Below are 23,279 nucleotides of genomic sequence, written 5' to 3' on the forward strand. Positions count from 1 at the left end.
CAGCAGGGCTACCCCAGAATTTGTTTTTCTATTGTTATTATATTTACTTTTGAGATTTTAGTGATTATAAACCATAGGTATGTAAATTGAATGAACAAACAGATAAGGGCTAAGCTAATAGCTGTTGTGGAGTCCAGATGTTTGTGGCCAAGACAGTTTCCACACATTAAATGTAGTGGTTTGAAAACAATGCCAAGTAACCTTAATAAATGGTCTTTAGTTTTATAGGGCACAGCTATATAATTTCTCCATAAAGGGCCGAGGTTTTTTTTGTTTTTGTTAATTTGTTAAAATATTTTTATCTCTTCCCCCATATCAAAAGACCTCAGAATGTGATACAAAGAGCAATAAAACACTGTACAATTCATAATCAATGTAAAAAAATAAAAATAAAACAGTCAACATGGTGTCTACACTGTTAGAAGTCCATAACCTAATTGGATATCTATGTCAGCCTAATGTGCCACTGATATTTTTGTTGACCTTTTTCAAGTTTGAGGGGGGGAAATCAGTTCTGATTATGACAATTTAAGAAAATAGGATTCAAAGATATAGCCGTGTTAGTCTGTAGAAGAGTATGTCAAGAGATCTTGTAGCACCTTTGAGACTAACTGTAAGAAAGAAATTGGCAGCATGAGCTTTCATAAACTTCAATCTACTTTGTCAGATGCATTTAGTGGAGTGGAAATCAGGGGCAGACATATATGTGCCATTAGTTATTCTCCCCACCTACTGGCTAGTTTCTAAAGCCAAACTCGTCTTGCCTCTTCATTTCCATACACATTGGCCAGTTCTGAATGTCTTTGTTCACTAACAACCATTGTTAAAACTGGACTTGCTATTTCATTTCCACACACAAAGGATTTTGAATTTGAATTGACATCCTCACATACCAATGGCATATATATATATATGTCTGTTCCTGGTTTCCACTCCATTAAATGCATCTGAGGAAGTAAACTGAAGTCTATGAAAACTCATGCTGCCAACTTCTTTCTTTCAGTTAGTCTCAAAGGTGCTACAAGATCTCTTTACATACTAAGAAAATAGGGTTATCTCTGATTTAGATTAAAATTTGATTTCATTTTAATTTTCAGGCAAAACTGCGAAAACATATCCAGAATCCAAGTGCTTCAGAATTAGTGCATTTCCTGTTTGGACCACTGGAATTGGTACAGTTTTCTTAATTAAGATCTCTGTATTCTCCCTTGTATACTTGAGCCATAATCATCAACAAACATATAGATTCAGATCTCTTGATTATGGATACCATTTATATTCAGGTTCCATTTATAAATCTCTTATAAATCAACAAATGTTTAAACTTACTTTAAATATTCAGAGACATGTTTTAAATATGTATAACATACGTACATCTGTTTTCAAAGAAATAGCCATGTTAGTTTTTTGTAGCAGGGGAAAAAAGGAAAATAGGGATTCTACCAAAATACTGATTTATATTTTAGCATTAACTCTTTCATAGGGCCAGTATAGTATAGTGGTTTGAGTGTGGGACTAGCACTCCAGAAGACCAGAGGTCCAATTTCCATTCAGTCATGAAAAGCCACTGGGTGTCCTTGGTAAATCACACTCTCTCAACTTCAGAGGAAGGCAAAGGCAAACACTGTCTGGACAAATCTTGCCAAGAAAAACCTGTGAAGGGTTAGCCTTAGTGGTGCCATAAGTCGGAAATGACTTGAAGGCATACAACAACAACAACAAAAACCTTATGCTAAAATATAAATGTGTATTTATGCATATCTTTTTTTAAAAAAAAAATTCAGTTTGTTCAGTTGTCCTTTGATTAGTTCTAGAGGAATGTCCTGCCTAATTGGAGCTTGTTGTTCTTTGTGAATGCGGGCACCATGTTACTTTATACAGATAACTGGACAATAGTTTTCTGCCAAATACCTTGAAATATATTTTGAAAGTACCTTTATGTGATTGCTCCTGTGTTAATCCAGATTATTAATAGCTGTGGAGGTCCTGAACTTGCAAGGTCTGTTGTCAGCCCACTTCTTTCTAAAGATACCACAGATTTCCTGAAAGGACACCTAACCCCAAAGGAGATGACCCTGTGGGAGTCCTTAGGGGAGGCATGGACAAGGTCAAGGTAAGATTGAAGGCAGAATCAGAAAACAAACCAGAAAAGAATTCTGAAATGGATAGAGTGAAGGCCTCTATTATTGTTGTTGGTGTTTGTGTTGGTATTACTATCATCATCATCATCATCATTATCATCATCAATCTGTTAATTGTATGAAAACATACTCTCAAATATCTTTTTACAATTTATACAATTTAAAAACAATATAGTACTTACAGACGTTTTGTTAAAAGCCACCAATTCTGAAAGGCCAAGTCTTTGACAGCTGATGGAAGGAAACATGAAAAAGAGTTCTAAAGTCTAGAGGCATCCACTGAGAAAGCCTCCCATCATATATGGCAATAAATGTGTCCAGTTTGTTTAGAAAATGGAGCAGAACATTTCAATTTGTAGTGTTCGCCTAAAATGCCATGGCATTTTTCTGAAAGCAGATCACATAAGGTTCAGAAGAGAGCCTCTTGTGAGATCTCTAGGTCCTTGCAGTGTCACAAACTTTATGGGAACCCCAAAACCCAGGTGACTCTAGCAATGACTGCTGGCCAAGGCAAGATCAGGAATTCATCTCAGTGGGGGCTGGAGAGGAGAAAGAGGAGGCACCAGCCATGCTCTTCAACAGATGAACTCCCACAGTATTTGTATTACATTTGAGGTAATTTTGTTTCATACTAGGATTGCCAGGTGTTCCTTTTTATAAAGGATGTCCTTTATTTGAGGTCCCAAAATCTTGTACTATATGGGCCTGCCTGGCATAAGTCAGTTAACCTACGTTTGTTGTGTGCCTTCAAGTTGTTTCCAACTTATAGTGACCCTAAGGCAAACCCACTTTTGATTTGAGCATTCCCTTGGATTTCTCAGATCTTGTGGAAGAGGTTTCTTGTTCTTCTTTTTGTGTTGTCAACTTGTATTTCTCTGCTTTGATTATTATAATTATTTTCTTTGTCCCTGCACACAAGTTACTGAACATTTGTATTCAGGGTTCTTACAGGGTTTCAACTGTCATCCATTGAGGCGTCTCTTTCTTTTTGGATGCATATAATGTTTTTTTAATTCCTCCCTGACAATGTCTGTGGCTTCAGTGGAGAATTCTTCTGGTTCCTGGCCTATTAGGCTTAATCGTGCAAATCTTTTTTTTTTTTTTTTTACATTATCACTAAAATCTACAGGAATGTTTTTGGCACAGTGGTTGGTTTAGTATTCTTATTTAGCTTTAATTCGTGATCTGTGCCATAATCTGCTCCTGGTCTTGTTTTTGCAGAGCTAATGGAGCTTCTCCATCTTCTGCTTCTAATTATGTAGAGTATTTGATTTCTATATTGGCCATCAGGTGATATCCGTTTATACAGACACTTCTTGAATAGACTGAAGAATGTGTTTTCAATGAATAAACTGTTGGCCTCACAAAATTCAGTCACTCCCTCTGTTTCCTACTTTTGCATTCCAATTACCTATGATTAACAAAGAAGTTCTTTTCATGTGTATGATCAGTTTCTCGACTCCAGCATAGAATCTTTAAATTTCTTCATCTTCTGCCTCTGTAGTTGGAAGCATACATTTGGATTATGGTTATATAGATGGGGTTCCCCAAAGGTCTTATGGATATGATTTGGCCAGACTTTGCATTGTGTCCTTTGACTCTTTTGCTACAGCTCTCCTCACTAGTAATACCACCCCATTTCTTCTTAAATTTTCATTTCCTGAGTAAAACACTGTGTAATGCTCTGACTCCAAATTTCCCACTACTCTCCACTGTACCATGCTCAATCCAAGTATTACAATTTTTATACATTCTATTTCTTTTTCTTTTTTTACTATGTCTAGCTTTCCCTGATTCATGCTTCATGCATTCCATATTCCTATAATATGAGTTGTGCAACTTTGGAATTTCCTTTCACCTCTAAATAATTTGGCTTGAGTCCAGTTGTGGCATGAGAAACACAGCATTACTTGTAGTTGTCCTCTCTTCTTCCCTAATTGTTTGTTGAGTGCCTTCCTACCTGGGAGTCTCATCTGGCGCTATCTCTTGTTTCATTTTGGATTGTATCATCCTTGAGCTTTCATGGTAAAAGACATTCAAAATGTGTTTACCATGCCTCCTTCTGCACAGTACTAACAAATGTTAGTTATGGTACCACTGCTGTTGACTCTGGGAGATCCTCCACAAATGCCATTCCTCTACTATTGCTGCTGCTCAGTAGTTGTTTGGCACATTTAGTGTAATTTATGCTAGTGAATTGTGATTTGTAAGTACAGAATGCTACCTTTATTGTGCTGAACTATCAAAATGGCAACTATAGAGAATATACTAGAAAAAATATGCTTTATAATCTTCGATGCATACAAAATAGCTTTATCTTTTGCATCCAAAGGGCTGAGTGGCCAAGAGATGCCAACATCCCAAGCTATATTCCAAAATTCCGTAATGGTTGGGAGCCGCCTCTGGAAATCTTCCGTGCAGCCCCTTGGGAAATAGATATTGGCCATCTGCAGGAAGAGGTGAGTTTCCATCTTAACCCTCTCCCTGTTTTCCTTTAAAGTTATAGAGATTGTGAACCAAGTACTCTGCAAACATCCAAGTAGTATGGTTGTGGAAAGTATGACCTGCCAGCTGCATGCAGCCTGCCAGGGCCTCCCATTCACACCCTTTGTCTCCCCAATACTCTCATTCTAGGAGAAAAGCGGACATAAAATGGGCAATCTTCCCCACTCCTAGGGTCCTCTGGGGAACAAAATTGGGTATTTAAAGGCTGTTTATTCACCTTCATTTCACAGACCTGAAATAGTCTGGGTTTTTTTTCAAGGAGTGCTCTTGACCTCTAGTTCTAAAAAGAAATGGGCAGATGTAGTTCACCAAGGTCTAGGGGAGGGCAAAAATGGATCACAAATCCACTGAGGCTTCCAGCTCCTGAAACAAACGTAAATAAATTTATCACCAAGAAAGGATAATCACTTCCTAGAATAGGTCCCATTTGTGTTGGTATTCCTACTACTGCCTTTCAGATGAATGGTTGATCAAAACATAATGAGAGCTATCATTAAGAGTAACTCACTGCAATCTGGATATTTCTGCTCCACCACATGCATCACTGCAATCACCTCATAGTGTACATGTACTATGTGCAGTGGTGAAAAACCCAATCCACTACAGTGAGATAATAATAATAATAATAATAATAATAATAATAATATAGTTTATTTATACCTCCCACCTCTCCCACGGACCGAGGCGGGATTACAACCTTAAAAGACAGTACAATTTACCATCAATACAACAATAAAATACTAACACTGAATTTACCAAGCTCTGAAGGCTATGAAGCACCAACTCCAGTCACAATAGACACGACTGGACTTGATGGACATACCCTTGGACTTGATGTCAGGTGGTATAAATCAGTGCTGCTTTAAAAACCTGAAGTTTGTGTGTTCATCTGCTTCAAAGAAATAGCACCTGACGTTACTTCAAAAACTGTATGATTCATCTGAAAAGCAAAACACTGTTTTTTGATGTTCAGAATTGCATAGGTTGCTGGAAAGAGTCAGAACACAATAATGAGAAATTAGTAGGTGGAACAGTACACATGAATTGGTTTTCATGCGTATTTATTTATTTATTACTTATTCATATTTCACTTTTTTTGATAGGGACTCAAGGCACCTCCCAACCAATTTAAAACAGTACAAATTAAAAACAATTCAAAAGAATTATAAAGTATAAAAGAAAGGAACAACTTAAAATGTTAAAAACTTTATACATTAAAATATTAAAATGTATTAAATGCTATATACAAATTTTGACATCTGAATTGCACAGCATTTAAAAGCCCAACTCTTGACTCAGTTGTTTGTACCAGAATTGAAACACCAATTGGTCTTCATGCTACCTTGACTGCCAGGCCTTTTACTCCACTTGTGACCATTATTCTCCACTGCCAGTCCCTCCCTCCCCTTTGATCTGATTGGCCCTGATTCAGAAACCCAAGTGAGCACTGCCTGTTAAGTTTTTAGGCGAACATTACCTTGTTTCTGCTGTGAGGCTCAGCCGCTTGCTTTCTTCAGAAAGAAATGCTCCTTTGTTCTAGTCTAGCACATTTCTTCAAGAAAGAGGCATAGGTTTTTTTTCCACAGTTCATATCCATGATTTTGAATGATACTTAGGTATAGCTTCTACATACTGAATCCCCCCTGAAACAATGCTTTTCTTCTGTTTTATCTTTGAAGCTGTCCTCGTCACCTAATGGGTATTCCAGTCGTAGCCTAAAACCTCTCCAGACATCTGATCAAATGCAAGCTGTGGATGCCTTTACTCAGCATGTTTCCCAGCATGTAAACAGGTAATTTCTACTGCAATGAACTGAATGGTCAGCATTTAAAAGCCAGCATCACAGTCTGCCATGGACAGGCAAATGTCAAGGTCTACAGGCCTATGGCCAGGAGACAAAGTTGAAAACAAAAACTTTTTTTTAAAAAATGCCTGGAATTGTATGCAAGCAATGGGTAAGACCCTGGTACAGCCATCATCTTCCTCCTCACTGCCACTAGGCACTGCTCTTGACAAGTACACTGGAGTGCACACAGATTAAAGAGAAAGATGATGGTGGTGGCAGGTTAGGCCAGTAACTGAAGAGAGGTGTTTCAATATACACAACTCTGGGCTGGTGTCAATGCTCAGAATGGCACAGTGGGCAGTCCTTCCCCTGTATTTTTGGCCACTGCCATTTCTACTCTCATTCCCAGCACAGAATAGCACACTTGATGGCTTTGGGAAGCCAGCACCTGCTCTTTTCTAGGGGTGGGCAGAGGCAGCAAGGAAGCATCAGTGACCAGCATCTGGCCACAAAAGAGAAGCACTGCTTGCTGTAGTATCATGGAACCCCTAATGGTCCATCCATGATTCTTTCTGCTTCCTCAATAGAGTGACTGGAAAGATGGCAAAAAGAAGGCAGAAGGCAGATGTACTACATTAGACCCCAGAGTAGCATTTTCCTGCATTTCCCCTTCCACCCATATCCATGATCTCTTAGGGATGAGGATGAGCATAGGGAAGACAGTCTGGAGGAGAGCCAAGCAAGGGAGCTACAGAGGGCACCCTGCCCAGGGCTCCCTCAGACCTAGACTCAATCTTCTGCAGGCTGTTGGGCCCAAGAAAAAGGATGATGAAGAAGAGTCCAACATGAACAGGAGGCCTATAGATTCCCCAGTGCTGCTATAAAATATATTACGAGTCTGTCTGTGGAACAGTAGAAGATGGAAATTCTCCTCAATATTTCCCTTCTCCAGGCCTCATATGTTCTTTCCAGTGACTCATTCTGTTATTGGCATGTTTCAAACAATTTAAACATAGCTCACCTTCTCCTGCTGGTTCTTAGTCTTGTTTTTCAGAACAAATGCTGGAAAAGATTACCTCCTCCCTTCCTGTCTGGTTTATTAGAGCTCCTTTACATCTTAATTCCAAATCCAAGTCCATAAAACTTGTTGTTACTGTGTGTCTTCAAATGTTTCTAGCATATGACAATGATAAGGTGAAGCTATTATGGGGTTTTCTTGGCAAGATTTGTTTGGAAGGGGTTTGCCATTGTCTTCCTCTGAGGCTGAGAGAGTGTGACTTCCTGCCCAAGGTCACCAAGTGTGTTTCTATGGCTCACTTGAGTGGGAATATCCATGAGCAGTGATTCAAATCCTGGTTTCCAGAGTCATAGTCCAGCACTCAAACCACTACACCATCTTTTAGCAAACAGTGAGGTTTTGTGAGGTTTTAATGACTGAAAACACAATACATGGTTTCAAAGAGCAAGAATGAATGCATTACATGAGATGACTTCTCTTGACTAGGTCAGACATTAACATGTACTGCATAGATGTTATTGTCAATGACCCATCTGTCAAAGATTTAGAAGAGAATTTTATGAATGTATTGCCATAAATGAAACAAGTAATGCCAGATGTCTAACCTGGGTTCAGGTAAGGAAAAGCCATCAGGGAACATATTGCAAGCATATATTGAATAATGCAGCACATCAAAGAATTTGGAATGAAAATCAGCCTATGTTTTATAGATTATAGCAAAACCTATGGATTGCTCTTAAAGAAGTGGATATGTGACTAAGGGCCAAGCTGCTTTGGGTCACCTTGGAGGTAATGATACATGCATCTTAAGATGCCAGAAGCTGTGCCAAAGCAACGCTCCAGTCCTTAGGACTGGAGTGTGGCTTTGGCACAGCTTCCAACCTCTTAGGACGCATGCATCATTTAAACAGCATACCACCAAAGTGATCCAAAGCAGCTTTATTTTGGCCTGTCTGTTTGGGCCCAATATTTGATTGTTCTGATATGTAACCTGTACTCAGAACAAGAGGCTACTGTTAGGACAGACTACAGAGAAATAAAATAGTTTCCAATTGGCAAGGCGAATTGAAAATTGGATGAAGGAACATCAGCAATTTAAGATATGCAGATGACACAATACTACTAGCAGAATACATTAAAGACTTCTAATGATTACTGAAGAAAGTCAAAGAAGAAAGTGGAAAGGCAGGCAGCTGAATGTTAAGGAGGGGGAAAAAGAATGACCAATAATGATGTACATGAGTTTAAAGTAGACGATGAAGACATTGAAATAGTGAAAGATTTTCCAAATCTTGTCAGTTATTAATCAGAATGGAGACTACAATCAAGAAGTCAGTAGAAGACTAGGACTTGGAAGAAACTGGACAATGCGCCCGAACAGACAGGCCAAAGTAAATCTGTTTCAGGCCACTTTGGAGGTATGCTGTTTAAATGACACACACATCTTAGGAGGCCAGAAGCTGCGCCAACGCTGAGCTCCAGTGCTTAGGACTGGAGTGTGGCTTTGATGCAGCTTCTGGCCTCTTAGGACGCATGCAGCATTTAAACAGCATACATCCAAAGTGACCTGAAGCAGCTTTATTTTGGCATGTCTGTTCGGGCCCAATATCTTGAAGTATAAAGATATTGAATACTAAATACTTTCAATACTAAAGTTAGGGTTGTCCATGCCATCACATTTCCCATTTGTGTGTGTGTTGTGGAAGCTGGACAGTGAAGAAAGCTGATAGAAAGAAAAGAAACTCGTTTGAAATGTGGTGCTGGAATTCTAAAAATACCAGGGACAGCCAAAAAGACAAATAAATAGGTCCTTGAACAAATCAAGCCTGAACTCATCCTAGAAGCCAGATGAGTAAACTGAGACTGTTGTACTTTGGACACACCATGAGAAAATATGACTCGCTAGAAAAGATAATGATGCTTGGTAAGGTAGAAGGCAGTAGGAAAAGAGGTAAACCACATTCCAGATGGATAGACATGGAAATCATGGCCCCATGAATGTAAGAACTGAGCAGGGCTGTTGCTGATAGGGTGATTTGGAGGTCTCTCATTCATGGGATCAACATAAATCGAAGTCAACTTGACAGCAGTTACCAACAGTAACACAGAACATTGTGGTCTTTAGTGGAAAACAATTAGCTCATACACCCACCACAGTGCCTCATCCCCTACATTAAGTGATAGACTAGGAAAGGTTATGTACATCCTCATTGAGATTCTTCAATGTGACTTTGGATGAACTTTGTGATGCAGTTGTGTACATCTACTGTTTATGTGGTAACCTCCTTCAGTGCATTCCCATTCCTGGATTGAGACAGCTGACCTCAAAGGAACTTTAATTGAAATATACTACCTGAGAGTGTAACCAATACTTGTATGCATACTGTAAACCCCTTAAGTGCAGGAGACAGGGTGGGACCAAAGACCAGCTGGGGAGAAAGAAAGGTAATAGGCTTTATTATAGGAACTCCATCAAAGGATAAGTTAATGACTTTGGAAGCTATATTAAATTATGTGTCAGGAAAAGTGTGGGAAGAACAGTTTGATATTGTTATCTGCATTGAGTGGGCTTTGACATATGATGACCCAATAAATTAGAGATTTCCAAAGGTATCACTCCATAATAGTAGGACAGCAGAGAAACAGCCAGGTCACACTAGATATCTGACTCCCTGTAAACTTTTTTCATTCTTTGTTTAAAAATCCCTGACATGCTATTTCCACTCCCAATATTATGAATTTAGGTATCACTGATCTGTAACATACGTAAAAAGAGGTCAGTACAGAAAATACTGAGCTAAATAATGCTTCTCCACCTTGCAGGGGAAAACATGCATTTTAGTACTCACATATACTAAGGCACCAGATCCTTTCTGATCTTGGAAGCTAAGCAAGGCCAGCCCTGTTTAGTAGTTGGGTAGGAAACCATCAAAAAATACCAGATGCTGTAGGTTCTGTTTCAGAGAAAGAAACTGGCAAAATCATCTTTGACTATTCCTTGCCCAAGAAAACCCTATAAAATTCATGGGGTTACAGGTCAACAGGCAACTTGAAGGCACAAGCACCTATATACATGATTAACATGCAGCCCCTGTAATCCTCTGAGGAAGATTACATACATCTTAATAATAAAAAGAAACTGAAATTCCTTTTGTTTTTTATTATAGTTTGGTTATGACTGCAAAGAAGTGGTTTTTTAACAATGCTTTGCATTGTTGGGAACACTTTAAATTTATATTTACACTGAACATAACTAGAAAATGCATGTGATTTAGAGATGCTCTTGTAGATTAGACTGTTCCTTTTTTGGTAGGCAGAAGAGGTTAGGTCTAATCCCTTCATGTGTTTCTTTCAGGAATTTGGAGGCACAGGGTATGGCTCCATCAAAGAGATATGCCAAAATTCAATATGATTTCACGGCTCGAAATGCCACTGAACTTTCTGTGCTGAAGGATGAAATTCTGGAGGTAAAATAATAAAGCCAAGAAGGCTCCTTCCAGGGTAGCCTCACAAATAATCATTATGGAAAAGGAGAGGTTTAATCACCTTTGCTATACACTCATCCCTCTGCCCTCCATGACAGTGGTGCTACACTGAGGTTGAGAAATTCCTCCAGACATAGGGGCTCAAATCAGATATTTTCATTCCAATGGTGAAGAGAGGCAATTGGGTGAACTGCGCATATCATTATCATCTGAGAATTCTGCCAGTTAACTAGAGGCTCTATCAGATCGGTCTTTAAAAGCATGAATTCTTGTGATACAGGTTTTGCTGGATTTTTTCGGTTGCTGTCTTCTCTGCATCCATTGGTTCCATTCTCTGTGGTTGGTTTGTAATGATTTCCTGAATCAACTAGGACTCTTTCAAGGATTTTTTCTATTCTTTTCTTTTAAAAAAATTGAGCCACAGTTTGCCGAGCTGGTGCTATGGTATGATGGGAAAATTTTCTCCTCTGATCTTCATGGTTTTTTTAAGCATTGTAATGCAAAAATGCTCTTTCATGGACACACTATTGCTCTGTAACATTTTTAAAATCTAGAAAGGAATATGAGAGAATGGAACATATTGTTTCAACATTTCTCAGAAATAAAAAGAAACCCAGTCATGGATGGGAATAAAATGTTGCAATCAGTTTCAGTAATTTCCAGAAAGTTGTCCAAGAAAAGAGAAATGTAATTTGTGTATTTAAAAAGAAAATTTGAGAGAAATACTTTAACAAATACCAAAAGCTTCATTCTGACACATTTGGGCCATCTGGAGGAGGCCTATACCTTACTAGAAGATTTTTTTTTCTTTTGGAATGTGGAAAGTACCATTAAAAACTGGGAGCCCACCTAAGGAGGGTATAATGGGAAAGGGGCTATGAGGACATGGCCCTCTGGGAAACTCTAGAGGGCCAGCCTGACACCTCCTGAAGGGTTGATTTAGCCCCAAGACCTGAGGTTCCACGCCCCTACTTTGTACAAAAATTCTCATTCTCCTGGACTACCAGAATGTGGAGCGTGTGTTTAGTATTCCTGTTACAGCACTATGCAGCATTGTAGACACTGCTTGTATGGTTCTGTCAAGCAGCTCTTGTTACTCATTACCAAAACCTTCCTGTGAGCTGATGTAGCCAAATATTATGGGAGAAAAGAATGTTCACAGTGTTTAGGAACAGGAAGGGCTGTGTACAAGACAGCTGGAAACCTTGTCAAGGCTGTTCTTATTTCATTACAAAGAGACCCACCCCCGAAAATTCAGATTTATTAAGAATCAATTTTTCTTAGTGATTAATTTTTTTATGTTCTCAGGTGTTGGAAGATAATAAACAGTGGTGGAAGCTGCGAAATCGAAGTGGCCAGGCTGGTTATGTCCCATATAACATCTTGGATCTTGTGAAGCTGGAGGATTATAGCTTAATTGAACAGGTCAGGATTAGTGATCAATCAACTGTGAGTTGACTTTAAGGAGTTCTTCACATCAGCACCAAGTCTCATAGATGATTTGTACAGAGGTGCTCCCCTTAAAGTAACCAAGGGCCTGAGCAGACAGGCCAAAATAAAGCTGCTTCGAATCACTTTGGAGGTATGCTGTTTTAAAGGACACACACATCTTAAGAGGCCAGAGCTGCACCAAAGCTGTGCTCTAGTCCTTAGGACTGGAGTGTGGTTTTGGTGCAGCTTACGGCCTCTTAGGACGCATGCAGCATTTAAACAGCATACCTCCAGAGTGATTCGAAGCAGCTTTATTTTGGCCTGTCTTTTTGGGCCCCAAGTATACTGTCTACAAATCCTTCTTAATTGTCAACATGTGAGGAAATCAATGTGAATACACAAATGCACATGTGCTTACTCTGTTTCTCTGTGCTATGGAGATCCTTTCCAAGGAAGGCTAGGCTGGCCTGCTCCCCATTTTTCTGCTGACAGGCAAAAACCTTTGTGTTTAAGTGTATTTGGGAAATTGACTGACTCCCAAGGACAAGGCTTTTCATGGGTGGATGGTGCTCTTCAAAACTGTTGTCATTTTAACTGATATGCTTTTGAAACTTCTAAAATTCAATTGTGTTTTCAAATTTTAACTTATAAGCATTGTGGCTTTATGCTGGCATAAATGCTGTTACATAAGTGTTTGCACTTATTGTGCAATAGTGGTATTGTATTCAGGACTGGGCAAGCCCTGTGTTAATAGTGGAAGTTTGCTGACTTGCAGGTGGGCCAGCCTCACCTGTGTGGATGGAGTGAGGGGGCAAATGTTCTGCAGTGAGACAATGCATGACAGTATCATTCACTGTGCAGCTGGTTACACTAGAGTGCAATCCAGTGCTTCAGTGTAGCAAAACTTCCACAATTTTTAATGCAACCAGTCTACAGTCTGTCCTCGCCTTACGCGGGGAATCCGTTCCGGATCTCTCCGCGTAAGGCGAATTCTGCCTATGCTCGAGCCCCATTGGAAACATATGCTCAAGGCGCGTATGCTCAAGGCCGCGTATGGCGCACCCGCGTATGGTGCGGGCGCGCTGTACTACGATAATAGACAACAGTGTTTTTATAATCATATTGGTTCCATATCTGGGAGAAAGTTAGGATTTAAATCAAATAACAAATAAAAAGTGTTATAAGGAGTAAAATAAGTAATAAATAAAAACAGCTTCATTTATATACCGCTTCATACTGAACTAACAGTGTCTAAGCGGTTTACAACTGTAAGCTAATCGCCCCCAACAATCTGGGTACTCATTTTAGCAACCTCAGAAGTATGCAAGCCTGAGTCAAGCTTGAGCCCTTTTGCTGGTACAGTATTGAACTCGCAACCTTATGGTTTTGAGTGAGTGGCTGCAGTACAGGCATTTAACCACTGCACCACCAGGGCTAAATAAATAAAGTAATAATGTAATAAGTCAATAAATAAGTAGAATGTTATATGGAGATCAGTATAGTACACATGGTCATCTCTCTTTGATTCTTCTAGCAGGCTTGTGAAGTAGGCTAGACTGAGAAACAGCGGCTGGCTTAAAGTTACACAGTGTGGTTCATGGCTGAGTGAGTTTTTGAACCCTGATCCTTGTCTAGCTGTCTGACAGCTTCGCTTGTGTATGTGCACATGTGAACAGCTACATACAGACAAATATACATGCATACACACACACAAACACACACACACACTGTTCTCCCCCTTCCCATACATATAAATTTCCTCCACCCCACATCTCAGTGTACAGGGATGGAGAGATTAAATCCTCCTTTCCCTGCCTACAGAAACCTAGGGATTACTGCAAGGAAAGGGTGGGTGGGAGAGAAATAGAGACATCATTACTTGCTAATTAGCTTACTTGCTGTTCACCGCTATGATCTTTGGAATAGCGGTATATAAATAAAACAAATTATTATTATTATTATTATTATCATATAATGTACAAAAAATTGTTGGCAGAGTTGTGATAATTTAGCTCTAGATCCTTCTCATCACAGCACTGATGACTGGAAGATGGTACTTACCTGGTTTTCTCCTGACAAAACAGTACTTAAAAGTCCCCCTGCCTCATTTTGCAGAAATACAGAGGAGACTTGAGTCCAAGGAGAACAGGACCTTCCAGCCCCTCACATAAGTTACCTGCCAGCTATGCTGGGGATAAATGGGGAAGTGAAATGCTTGCTCGTAATTCTTCTGATGCCAAAGAACGTGAGTACAAAAATATGCTTTGACCTGCCTGCACTGTTTGATATTTTCTGGTATAACTTCATATTAGTCACAGCATCACCCCCTCCCATATACTGTTTTTTTTAAACTGCTCTTTCAGCCAATGGGCTACTTTAGTTGTCAAATGTTATACTTTGGTCCCAACAAACAGATATTTGTTTTGTTTTTTGTTTTGTTTTTGTATGGTGTCACATGTCTAGAAAGGACAATTTCAAATGTTAATTCTGTAAGTGGAAACTTGTTCTTTTCCTGATTATCAAAAGGGAACATATCTTACTTGTTAGTTATAAAAATCATGATAATCATCTACTCTTTAGTCTTTAAATTGGGTGTGGGCATGATCCAGCCCTCCAAATAATGTTGGACTGCAAATCTTAGCATTCCTCATTGTTGGCTATGCTAGGCAGGAGATGGGAGTTGCAGTCCTACAGCATCTGGAGGGTTGCACTTTGCCCACCCTGCCATGCTGCTGGTGATGGTAGCAATGTAGCTCTTTCAGTGTTTGCCCTCTGAAGGTCCCAGGGGGAGCACAGTAGGGAATAGTCCTTTCCCCCTCCTTCGATGGGTGCTGCCTGACAGGCAGGACCAGTTGTGGTACAACCTTATCTGAGCATCTGAACAATCTGCAGCTGTCTGAGAATCAGGCAGAGTCACCTCCACCAACAGCCAAGGTGTCCCTAGCGATAAAATTTGAGAATGGATACACAAGAAAGAGCTTCCTCAAGAATACATTTGGAGCCAAGAAGTGAAAAGAGGAATACCACGTCCTTTTCCTATGCTGTTCTTCTGCTTTCCTAGGAGCAACATTTCTCTCCATTACATTCAGTATGTGAATGCACCCATGCAAACATGCATTTTCAAAAAATATAGACAACTCGAGGGTGATTTGTAGCAATAGCAGTAGCATTTACTATACCACTTCATACTGAACTAATAGTCTCTAAGCGGTTTGCAACATGCAAGATAATTGCCCCAAACAAGCTGGGTACTCATTTTACTTACCTATGGAAGGATGCAAGGCTACGTCAACCCCAGACCCCTGAGATCAAACTCAGAACCTTGTGGCTGTAATACTGGCTAAGAGCAAAGAAACCAGAGAAGCAGATGATCTTTTCTTTCTCCCTTTCAAAGTAAAAAAGTCACTTATCTGGTTTGAATACTCAATTTTTTCCCCATTTGGGCTTTGGAAAACTCCACATTTTAATCACTCTGTTAAAGTACAGCACAGTCGTATCTTTGTCTACCCATAGGTATAGGCCCCAGTAATTTCACTGAGGCTTACTCCCAGTGAAGTGTACATAGGATTACATTCTAAGGTTTCAATCAATTTTAAGATAAATTTGAAACGGCATTAAAGACCAGTGTCTTCTGGCAGGCCTATCCAGATGATTTTAAATTATGTATTTTAATGTCTGCTTTTAATGTGTGTTGGTTTTATATCTTCTTTTAACTGTGTTGTGTTTTTAATTTGTTGTTGTTCCTCACCTTGATTCATAGGAAGAGGCGAGTAAGAAATAAGTATTAGTGTTAATATTATTGGCCAGAATCCTGTATGGTGTTTACTTATGCATAAGAACTATAGTTATAGTGCTATACAGTGAATTCTGGCTTGACTGTTGCAGTCCCTCCTTACTGGGCAGCACTTATTGTGATTGGTGAGGGTCTGTCCCCCTGTCACTCAGGAAGCATCTGGCTGTGATTTCTACCCTCTCCCCTAAGCAATGCTCATTGCAAGAGTCGGGATCCCTGTCACAATCCCTCTTTGCACTGAGATTGCTCATAAGAGCCCCTTTCCGAGCAACAGAGGAACAGACTCCCACCACTCACAGTGGCAACTGACCAGTAAGTACAGACTGGGGGACTTATACGATCAACCATGCAGTTGACCCCTTAAACTAGGGGCTGCTTGGGGACTATGAATATGTAATAGTCACAAGTGCATATCTCCAGGTTATGCTTTTGTAATTGCCATACAGGATGCCAGCCCTTATTATTAAGTGAGGAGGAGGAAATGAAGTGGGCAGTAAGAATACCCTAATTTTTAAAGCAATTTTGACCCTTTTCTATTTATTATAATAAAGGGATAATGAGTATTTCAAGTGATTAAGTCTTCATTTAGTCATTAAACATCTCTTTATCCAATAATTAAATAAATTTTAAAAAAATGTCTACACATTACCAAATTGTCATAAACCTCCATATATTGAAGCAAGCCCAGGAACCTATCATTTTCTGTAATTGGGAGCCTTAATATCCCACCCTACCCCTGAATGTCTGCATTCTGTTTTTAGAAATGATACATCACATGGATGAAGTCAATGACGAACTGCTGAAAAAGATCTCCAATATCAAAGTCCAGGCCCCTCAAAGAAATTTTAAAGTTGAGAAGGCTCAGCATGTTCATGTGCCCATGACTTTTGAGTCTAATGCACAGGAAGTCAAAGCTTGGCTGGAAGCAAATTCTTTCAGCAAAGGGTAAGTTGCTGTGAATCACTTTCTACTCTTCCTACCATTCTCTTTCTTCATGGATGTCCTTAGGACAGGTAGCCACTTGGGATAGCAAAGGGAAAGGGTTTTTTTTTTTTTCTTAACAAATAGGCCATTTGACCAGACAAAGCTTTGGGATGTTAGTGGAAGTACTAAGTGTAAATCTTAAGAAATATTATATATGCGTGCGTGTGTGTGTGTATGCATGCTAATTTGTTGATTGTTTCATTATACCACAAATTAAATCACCCACATAAGCAGGAGCACAGACAACTAAACACTCTGGGGGATCTTCTGAATGAATGTATTATCATGTCAGAGCTCAGACGTCACATTTTGAACCACAACTTTCAAATCCCATTGGGGATTCTGGGTATTCCAAAAGTAAATTTTCCAAGTTCTTCATCATATGTTCTAAGATAGAGATGGAGCCAGTCATTTCCCTAAATTCTTTACCTCCCCCAGAAAGTACTGGAAAGTTATCTAAGGGCCAAAACACACTGCAGAAATAATCCAGTTTGAAACCTCTTTAACTGCCCTGGCTTAATGTTAGGGAATTCTGGGAACTGCAGTTTTGTGTGACATTTAGCCTTCTGTGTCAGAGAGCTCTGGTGCCACCACAAACTACAGTTCCCAGCACTGAGCAATGGTAGTCAAACTGGATTATTTCTGCAGTGTGTTTTGGCCATAGGAGGCCTTCTCAGTCAAGTAGGTAATGAAATCTTGAAAGCCTCAGAGATGCACTCCTACCATAATTATTCAGCAATTATTGTCCTTTGATAGAGCAAGATGTTTGGGGTCCCCTCACTCCCTATCTTTCTTTCCTTGCTCCCAAATATGATAAGAAGTTAACTATTGCTTCTTGCCTAATCTTTTCCTAGGACTGTGGATCATCTTGGTATACTGACAGGGGCACAGCTTTTTTCTCTAAACAAAGAAGAACTGAAAAAAGTATGTGGTGAAGAGGGTGCCAGAGTGTATAGTAAAATAACAGTTCAGAAGTCTCTCTTAGAGGTAAGAACTTCATTTGTTACCAGATGTGTTTTTAGGATAACAAGAGTTTGAAGTGTCTAAGACCTGGCAGACATATGAAAACTCCATCTAAAATTTAACATGAGTAGTCAAAGTGTAACATCTGCTATATTCCCTGAAGGGAGATCCTAAATAAATATTTAGGAATTTTGATAGCACAGACTTTAGAAGGCTTATTTTAATTTAACTTAACCATAATAACTTGCTGCAAGAATTTAACAGAATGATGGAAGGCTATTAATAATTAAGATCAGTGTGCTGCCTAAATATTAATGTTAGACCTAACTAGAATCAAGTCATTGAAACAACCAAATTTATTTATATGTTGATTCATCCTTCAATAATTGATTGAATGGGTCTACTTAGATGGGACAAATCAACAGGATGCCAGTTAAGAATGGCAAAAACTTCTTCTGGATTTTGAATGGATGAAAAACAACAACAAGAGTTTGAATACCTTCACTGCTGGTGGCCAATGTGCCCAAGGACAAAATACTATTACAGTGCAACTGTGTGGCATCATTTTAAATCTTGGGTAGTACAAGAACATTAGCACAGAACAATGTCGACACACCTTCAGCATGCTTTAAAAATATTTCTGGTACTGTGGCAAAGATCAGGCGATACACCATAAGCTTTGGTTTTCAGTCTGACAAAATACTAAAAATAAATAAAGACTAGAGCTATCATTTCTCACAGTTATATTTTATACTGAAGAATGAAGATGTGTGTCTGGGGGGGGAGACTTGCTGAGGAATATGAAGCTCTGGGAAGAGGAGCCTAGATTAACAAGCTAATAAGAGCATTTTATGGAACAAAATAAGGAATGAAGCAAGTACAATAGCAATAGCAATAGCAGCTTCATTTATATATTGCTTCATACCACCTATGTTAAGCACACTGTTAACCAGCTGTTGTTCAAATATAGGTGGATCATTATAGCAAAGCCTTTGATTGTGTAGATCATGGAAAACTGTGGATGACTCTAAAAGAAATTGGTTACCACAGCATTTGTTTTCCAGATGCATAACCTATCCTCAGGACAAGAGGTCACTATAAGGATATTGTTGTTCCTTCATTCAGTTTTCATGCCTCCTTCCTCCAAGTTGAATCTACCTTTCCATATGCTTTATTCTGAATATAAATTAAGTGCTAGGATGATAAAATGCAGCTTTGTCTATGGAGAAACAGAATGGTTTCCATTTGGCAAGGAGATCAGTGTAGGTAGCACAGATCTGCTATTAAATATTTTCTTATGAAACAGGACTACCTTTACAAAAGATATTGAAATGATCATGTATGTTCTGAAATGATCATGCATTTTCTGACAGAAGCTCACATAACTTTCTTATAGTTGGGGGGGGGGAGTAACAACTGGTGAATGGGTTATGGATTGAGGAATGGATTGATAAATATAAGATGTAGCTTGTAAGTTAGCAAATATAGTGAAAGTGAGTGAAAGATGCATAGAAAAGATGGCATGTTCTCATGTTGTGCATTGTACCTTTCAGTTTAAGACAATATCCTGAAAGATGTCTTGAAAATTATATTGAGAAGGGAGCCATTTCATTACAAAGTTCACCATTCTTCATCTTTTTTGCTTTTATTCCAGAAAAGCAGAGGGGAGTCAGAACTTCAAGAAATCATGAAGCGACGCCAAGAGAGGATTGATTCTGCAATTTAAATTCTACCTGGTTTATTTCCCCCAACTCTTAATCTCATACACTTACTTGCAGGGAAAAAAAGGGAAAGAGAGCAAAAGTAAAATAAAATGCCCTGTTAAAATGAAAAAAGACTGCTGGGATCAGCAGCTAAGCAATGTAAATGGCCATCCAGACTGACTGTTCCTTCCACGCTGTTGATCAAGGGTAGGCTGTGGTTCCCTCACAAATGTCATAGGACATATTGCATTGGGAGAGAGGTTTAGTGTTGCATGAAGTATTATTTTTATATCTCTGTATTTTATAGATAAATGTTATGTGTGTGAAATTCACTGCACAAGGAAGACAAGCATTCATGTTCTAGGCAAAGGCTGAAGCAAAAATGGCCTCACAAAAATCTATGCAGTAGATTGCTGCCATCAGAAAGTGTCTTAGAAACTTCCTGGAAATACTTCTATGCGAATGTATTTGGAAGATGGCATAGTCCCATGTTGTCTGCGGAACCTTTCTATATAACAGGAGTAGCCCAACATAAGGGAGTGGGAGGATCTTCTGGGGCCACTGTTCTGACACATAAAAACCCAACAAACATATGACAAGGTGATGATCAACTGACACGCAAATGATTTAAGTTTACTTTGGATGTTTTCCCAGAAACTACTCAGCCAACACCTCAACGTTTTTGTTTCCAACTTTTGTGCTTTACTGCTTTCAGATGCCATCAAATGGACATGTACCAAACATGTCCAGGGTTCATTCAAGGGCCATTCCCCACAGAAAGTGATAGCATGATGAGCTGAATGTGATAGCACTACATTCCACACTCAAGTATATTCAGAATGTCCTTCATAAAGATTCTGTCCAAGAATTCCCCATCACATCCACAACCTCACAACATCTGCCATCATATTTCTACCAATCCTGAATGTTCTCAATTGTTCCTACACAATCACAGTGTACACAACCCTATTTTGACTCTGTAGCATCTGTGGCATTTCAAGTAGCTAATTTAGGTAGTTCCATTTTAAACTAACATGTAAAAAGAAACAAGAAAATGGGGGTGACATTTTAGTAGACCCGTCAATCGATACAAGCATATTACTTAACAGCATGAATAAAGATTTGATGTCACCTCAAATATCATGCTTCCATCCTACTGAATACTGGAATTTGTAGTTTGGCGGGAATTCCTAATGCCTCACTAAACTACCAAACCCAGGTTACAGTGGCAGAATACTGCAACAATTGTGCAGTGTAGAATTTATTACAGTGGATCTGCAATACAGTGCAACTGCAATACAGTTATTGCAGTATTATACCACTTCACCCATCATGGTTCCATTCTGTGAGATCCTGGGATTTGTAGTTTGGTGAGGCACTTGGAATTCTTATCAGCCTTATAAGAAACACATACCTTTTTTTTTTCAGAGAGTTTAATAGTGCCCTCCTGAACACATCTACTCCAATGTAAATCCCATTTAATTCTGTAGGGTTTGCTCCAAGGATTGTAGCCTTAAGATCAACATCTACTAATAGTCGCAGCTAGACAGACCCATTGAATCAGTTTTTTTGTATCCGTTGTTTTTTGTAAATCTTATTGATTAATGGGGTCTACTTGAGATTCCCAATGGGATTCAGGCATTAATGTTTTAGGCTTCCCTCACTTTTACTGATTACTATGCAGGCAGACTTTATAATGAAAGGACCTACCTTTTGCTACTTGTAAATGTACTGTAACATCTAATAACAACATGCAAATGTTAGAACAACATCTTCCTCCCTCCATCTCTTCATAATATATTTTAAAACTGCTAATTTCTTTAAGGGAAAGGTGGGGCTCAAATGAAGAGCAAACATCTTCAAATTTCCTGATTGCTGAGCACTTTGATTTGTTTGTTTTGCTTCATTTGCCTTTTAATCACAGGGGATTGGCCCAGATTAGCTGTGTTTGCCTTGGCATTCATCCTTGATTTGTGAACCACAGTGCTGCCCAACTAATCACAAATGAATCAGAAAATAAGATTTAATCCTCAGTAGAAGTGCATTCACCACCCTAAGTACATTCAATTGAAGGTAATATGCTTAATCCAAGGGTACATGTTAAAGTGGGGTCCAACAGTGGACCTTCAGTCACAGAATGGCATTTTCCCAGCAGAACTGGAAAGGTCCAATACCCCATTTTCACAGTAGCCCCTCTATGCCCCCAGAAGTAGCTGGAGGTTAGAGAAAAACCTTCTAGAGCCAGTTTGCTGGTGCCCTGGGAGGCTATGGATGGGAAGTGGGAAGAAAGAGAATCCTACAAGATGTGCTAATAAAAAGATTTTGCCCTATATGGCCACTGAGACAATTCAGTTTGGGTCCAAAAAATACTATACTGAGCTGACGCTTTTATTAAATAAAATAAGTTTGCAGTCATAGCATGCAAAAGTAAAATGAGAATATGCATATAGTATCCACCATATATGCTAAGAATCCAGAATATTGTAGCAAGGCAGCTCATCATTAAAAATAATCTTTGTGTTATTTGAATACTTGGGTTTGTTAAGTAGTAGAGTTATCAATCAGCCCATCATGCTAAGACGTAAGGATCACTCTACATCCTACCTTTTATACAACTAGTTGTTTCCTTTAGGAGTGCTCACATGCTTTGTTTTTGCTCTGTGCAGGTTATATCACTTTCTACCAGTCTGCCTCTGTCAAATTCATTTAGCCATGTGTTGTAAAATATGCATTTGGCTTGGAACAACATTCTATAACAATATCCACATTGGTGAATATTAGTGAATAAAAGTACACTTTAGCTTTAATGTTCTAGCACATCTGGAAATGAAAATCTGACATACCTGTATGAACAAAATTGGCTGCTAGGTAATATTTTCTAGTCTGAGAATATAAATGTAAGCTATAATCCTACAAAAACCTGTAATGGACACATTATGCATGATATAAAGAGTCCCAAAGAAACTGTTTCTCTGCGTGCCTAGAGAATTTTTCAAGACCAAGCCTTTATGAAATACACACATGGCTGCCGAATGTTTCCCCATCTGCTATTAATATTTGTACATTAGCCACAGTGGTTTTAGATTTTCTGTATATAATTATTTAGACAATGTTCATCACAGAAACAAAAAAAATGAAGCTATAATATGAAATTTATGTTTATAGTCTATATTATATTTTAAAGGTAGCTGTGCAGATGTAACTTAATCACATGTTAAAAATCAGAGCTAGTAGAACATATATATTATATATGAAGCTGGCAAGTATAGAGTCGGCAGAATATGCATTTATTTTGTTTAACTATAGATCCGATTTACAGAGCAAACAAAGCAAACAAACTGGTATGTGGAGTGGTGGCAATAATAGAAGTAAGACAAAGTGGAACAATAATGCACACCATTGAGCTGCTTGGGCAAAGAGTGAGAAGCAAATGTAACAACTGAATAAATGGCTCTGTCCTTATCTTTCAA

At 38.9% G+C, this 23,279-nt stretch overlaps 1 protein-coding gene across 1 annotated transcript in view; it reads left to right on the top strand.

The window, feature by feature from the left end:
* Positions 1-23,279, top strand: part of EPS8L2 (EPS8 signaling adaptor L2) — a 148,217-nt gene extending 124,938 nt beyond the window's left edge. Inside the window, exons 12-21 of the mRNA XM_089520898.1 lie at positions 1,098-1,172; positions 1,965-2,113; positions 4,474-4,600; positions 6,326-6,438; positions 10,806-10,917; positions 12,244-12,360; positions 14,482-14,611; positions 16,921-17,104; positions 17,998-18,130; positions 19,761-23,279. Coding sequence (XP_089377024.1) covers positions 1,098-1,172; positions 1,965-2,113; positions 4,474-4,600; positions 6,326-6,438; positions 10,806-10,917; positions 12,244-12,360; positions 14,482-14,611; positions 16,921-17,104; positions 17,998-18,130; positions 19,761-19,832 — 1,212 coding nt within the window. The 3' untranslated portion in view covers positions 19,833-23,279. The remainder of the gene's footprint in view (positions 1-1,097; positions 1,173-1,964; positions 2,114-4,473; positions 4,601-6,325; positions 6,439-10,805; positions 10,918-12,243; positions 12,361-14,481; positions 14,612-16,920; positions 17,105-17,997; positions 18,131-19,760) is intronic.

Source organism: Sceloporus occidentalis, unplaced genomic scaffold, assembly GCF_023333645.1.
Source record: "Sceloporus occidentalis isolate IW3139 unplaced genomic scaffold, rSceOcc1.0.p SCAF_4, whole genome shotgun sequence".
In the NCBI taxonomy this organism is placed as follows: domain Eukaryota; kingdom Metazoa; phylum Chordata; class Lepidosauria; order Squamata; family Phrynosomatidae; genus Sceloporus; species Sceloporus occidentalis.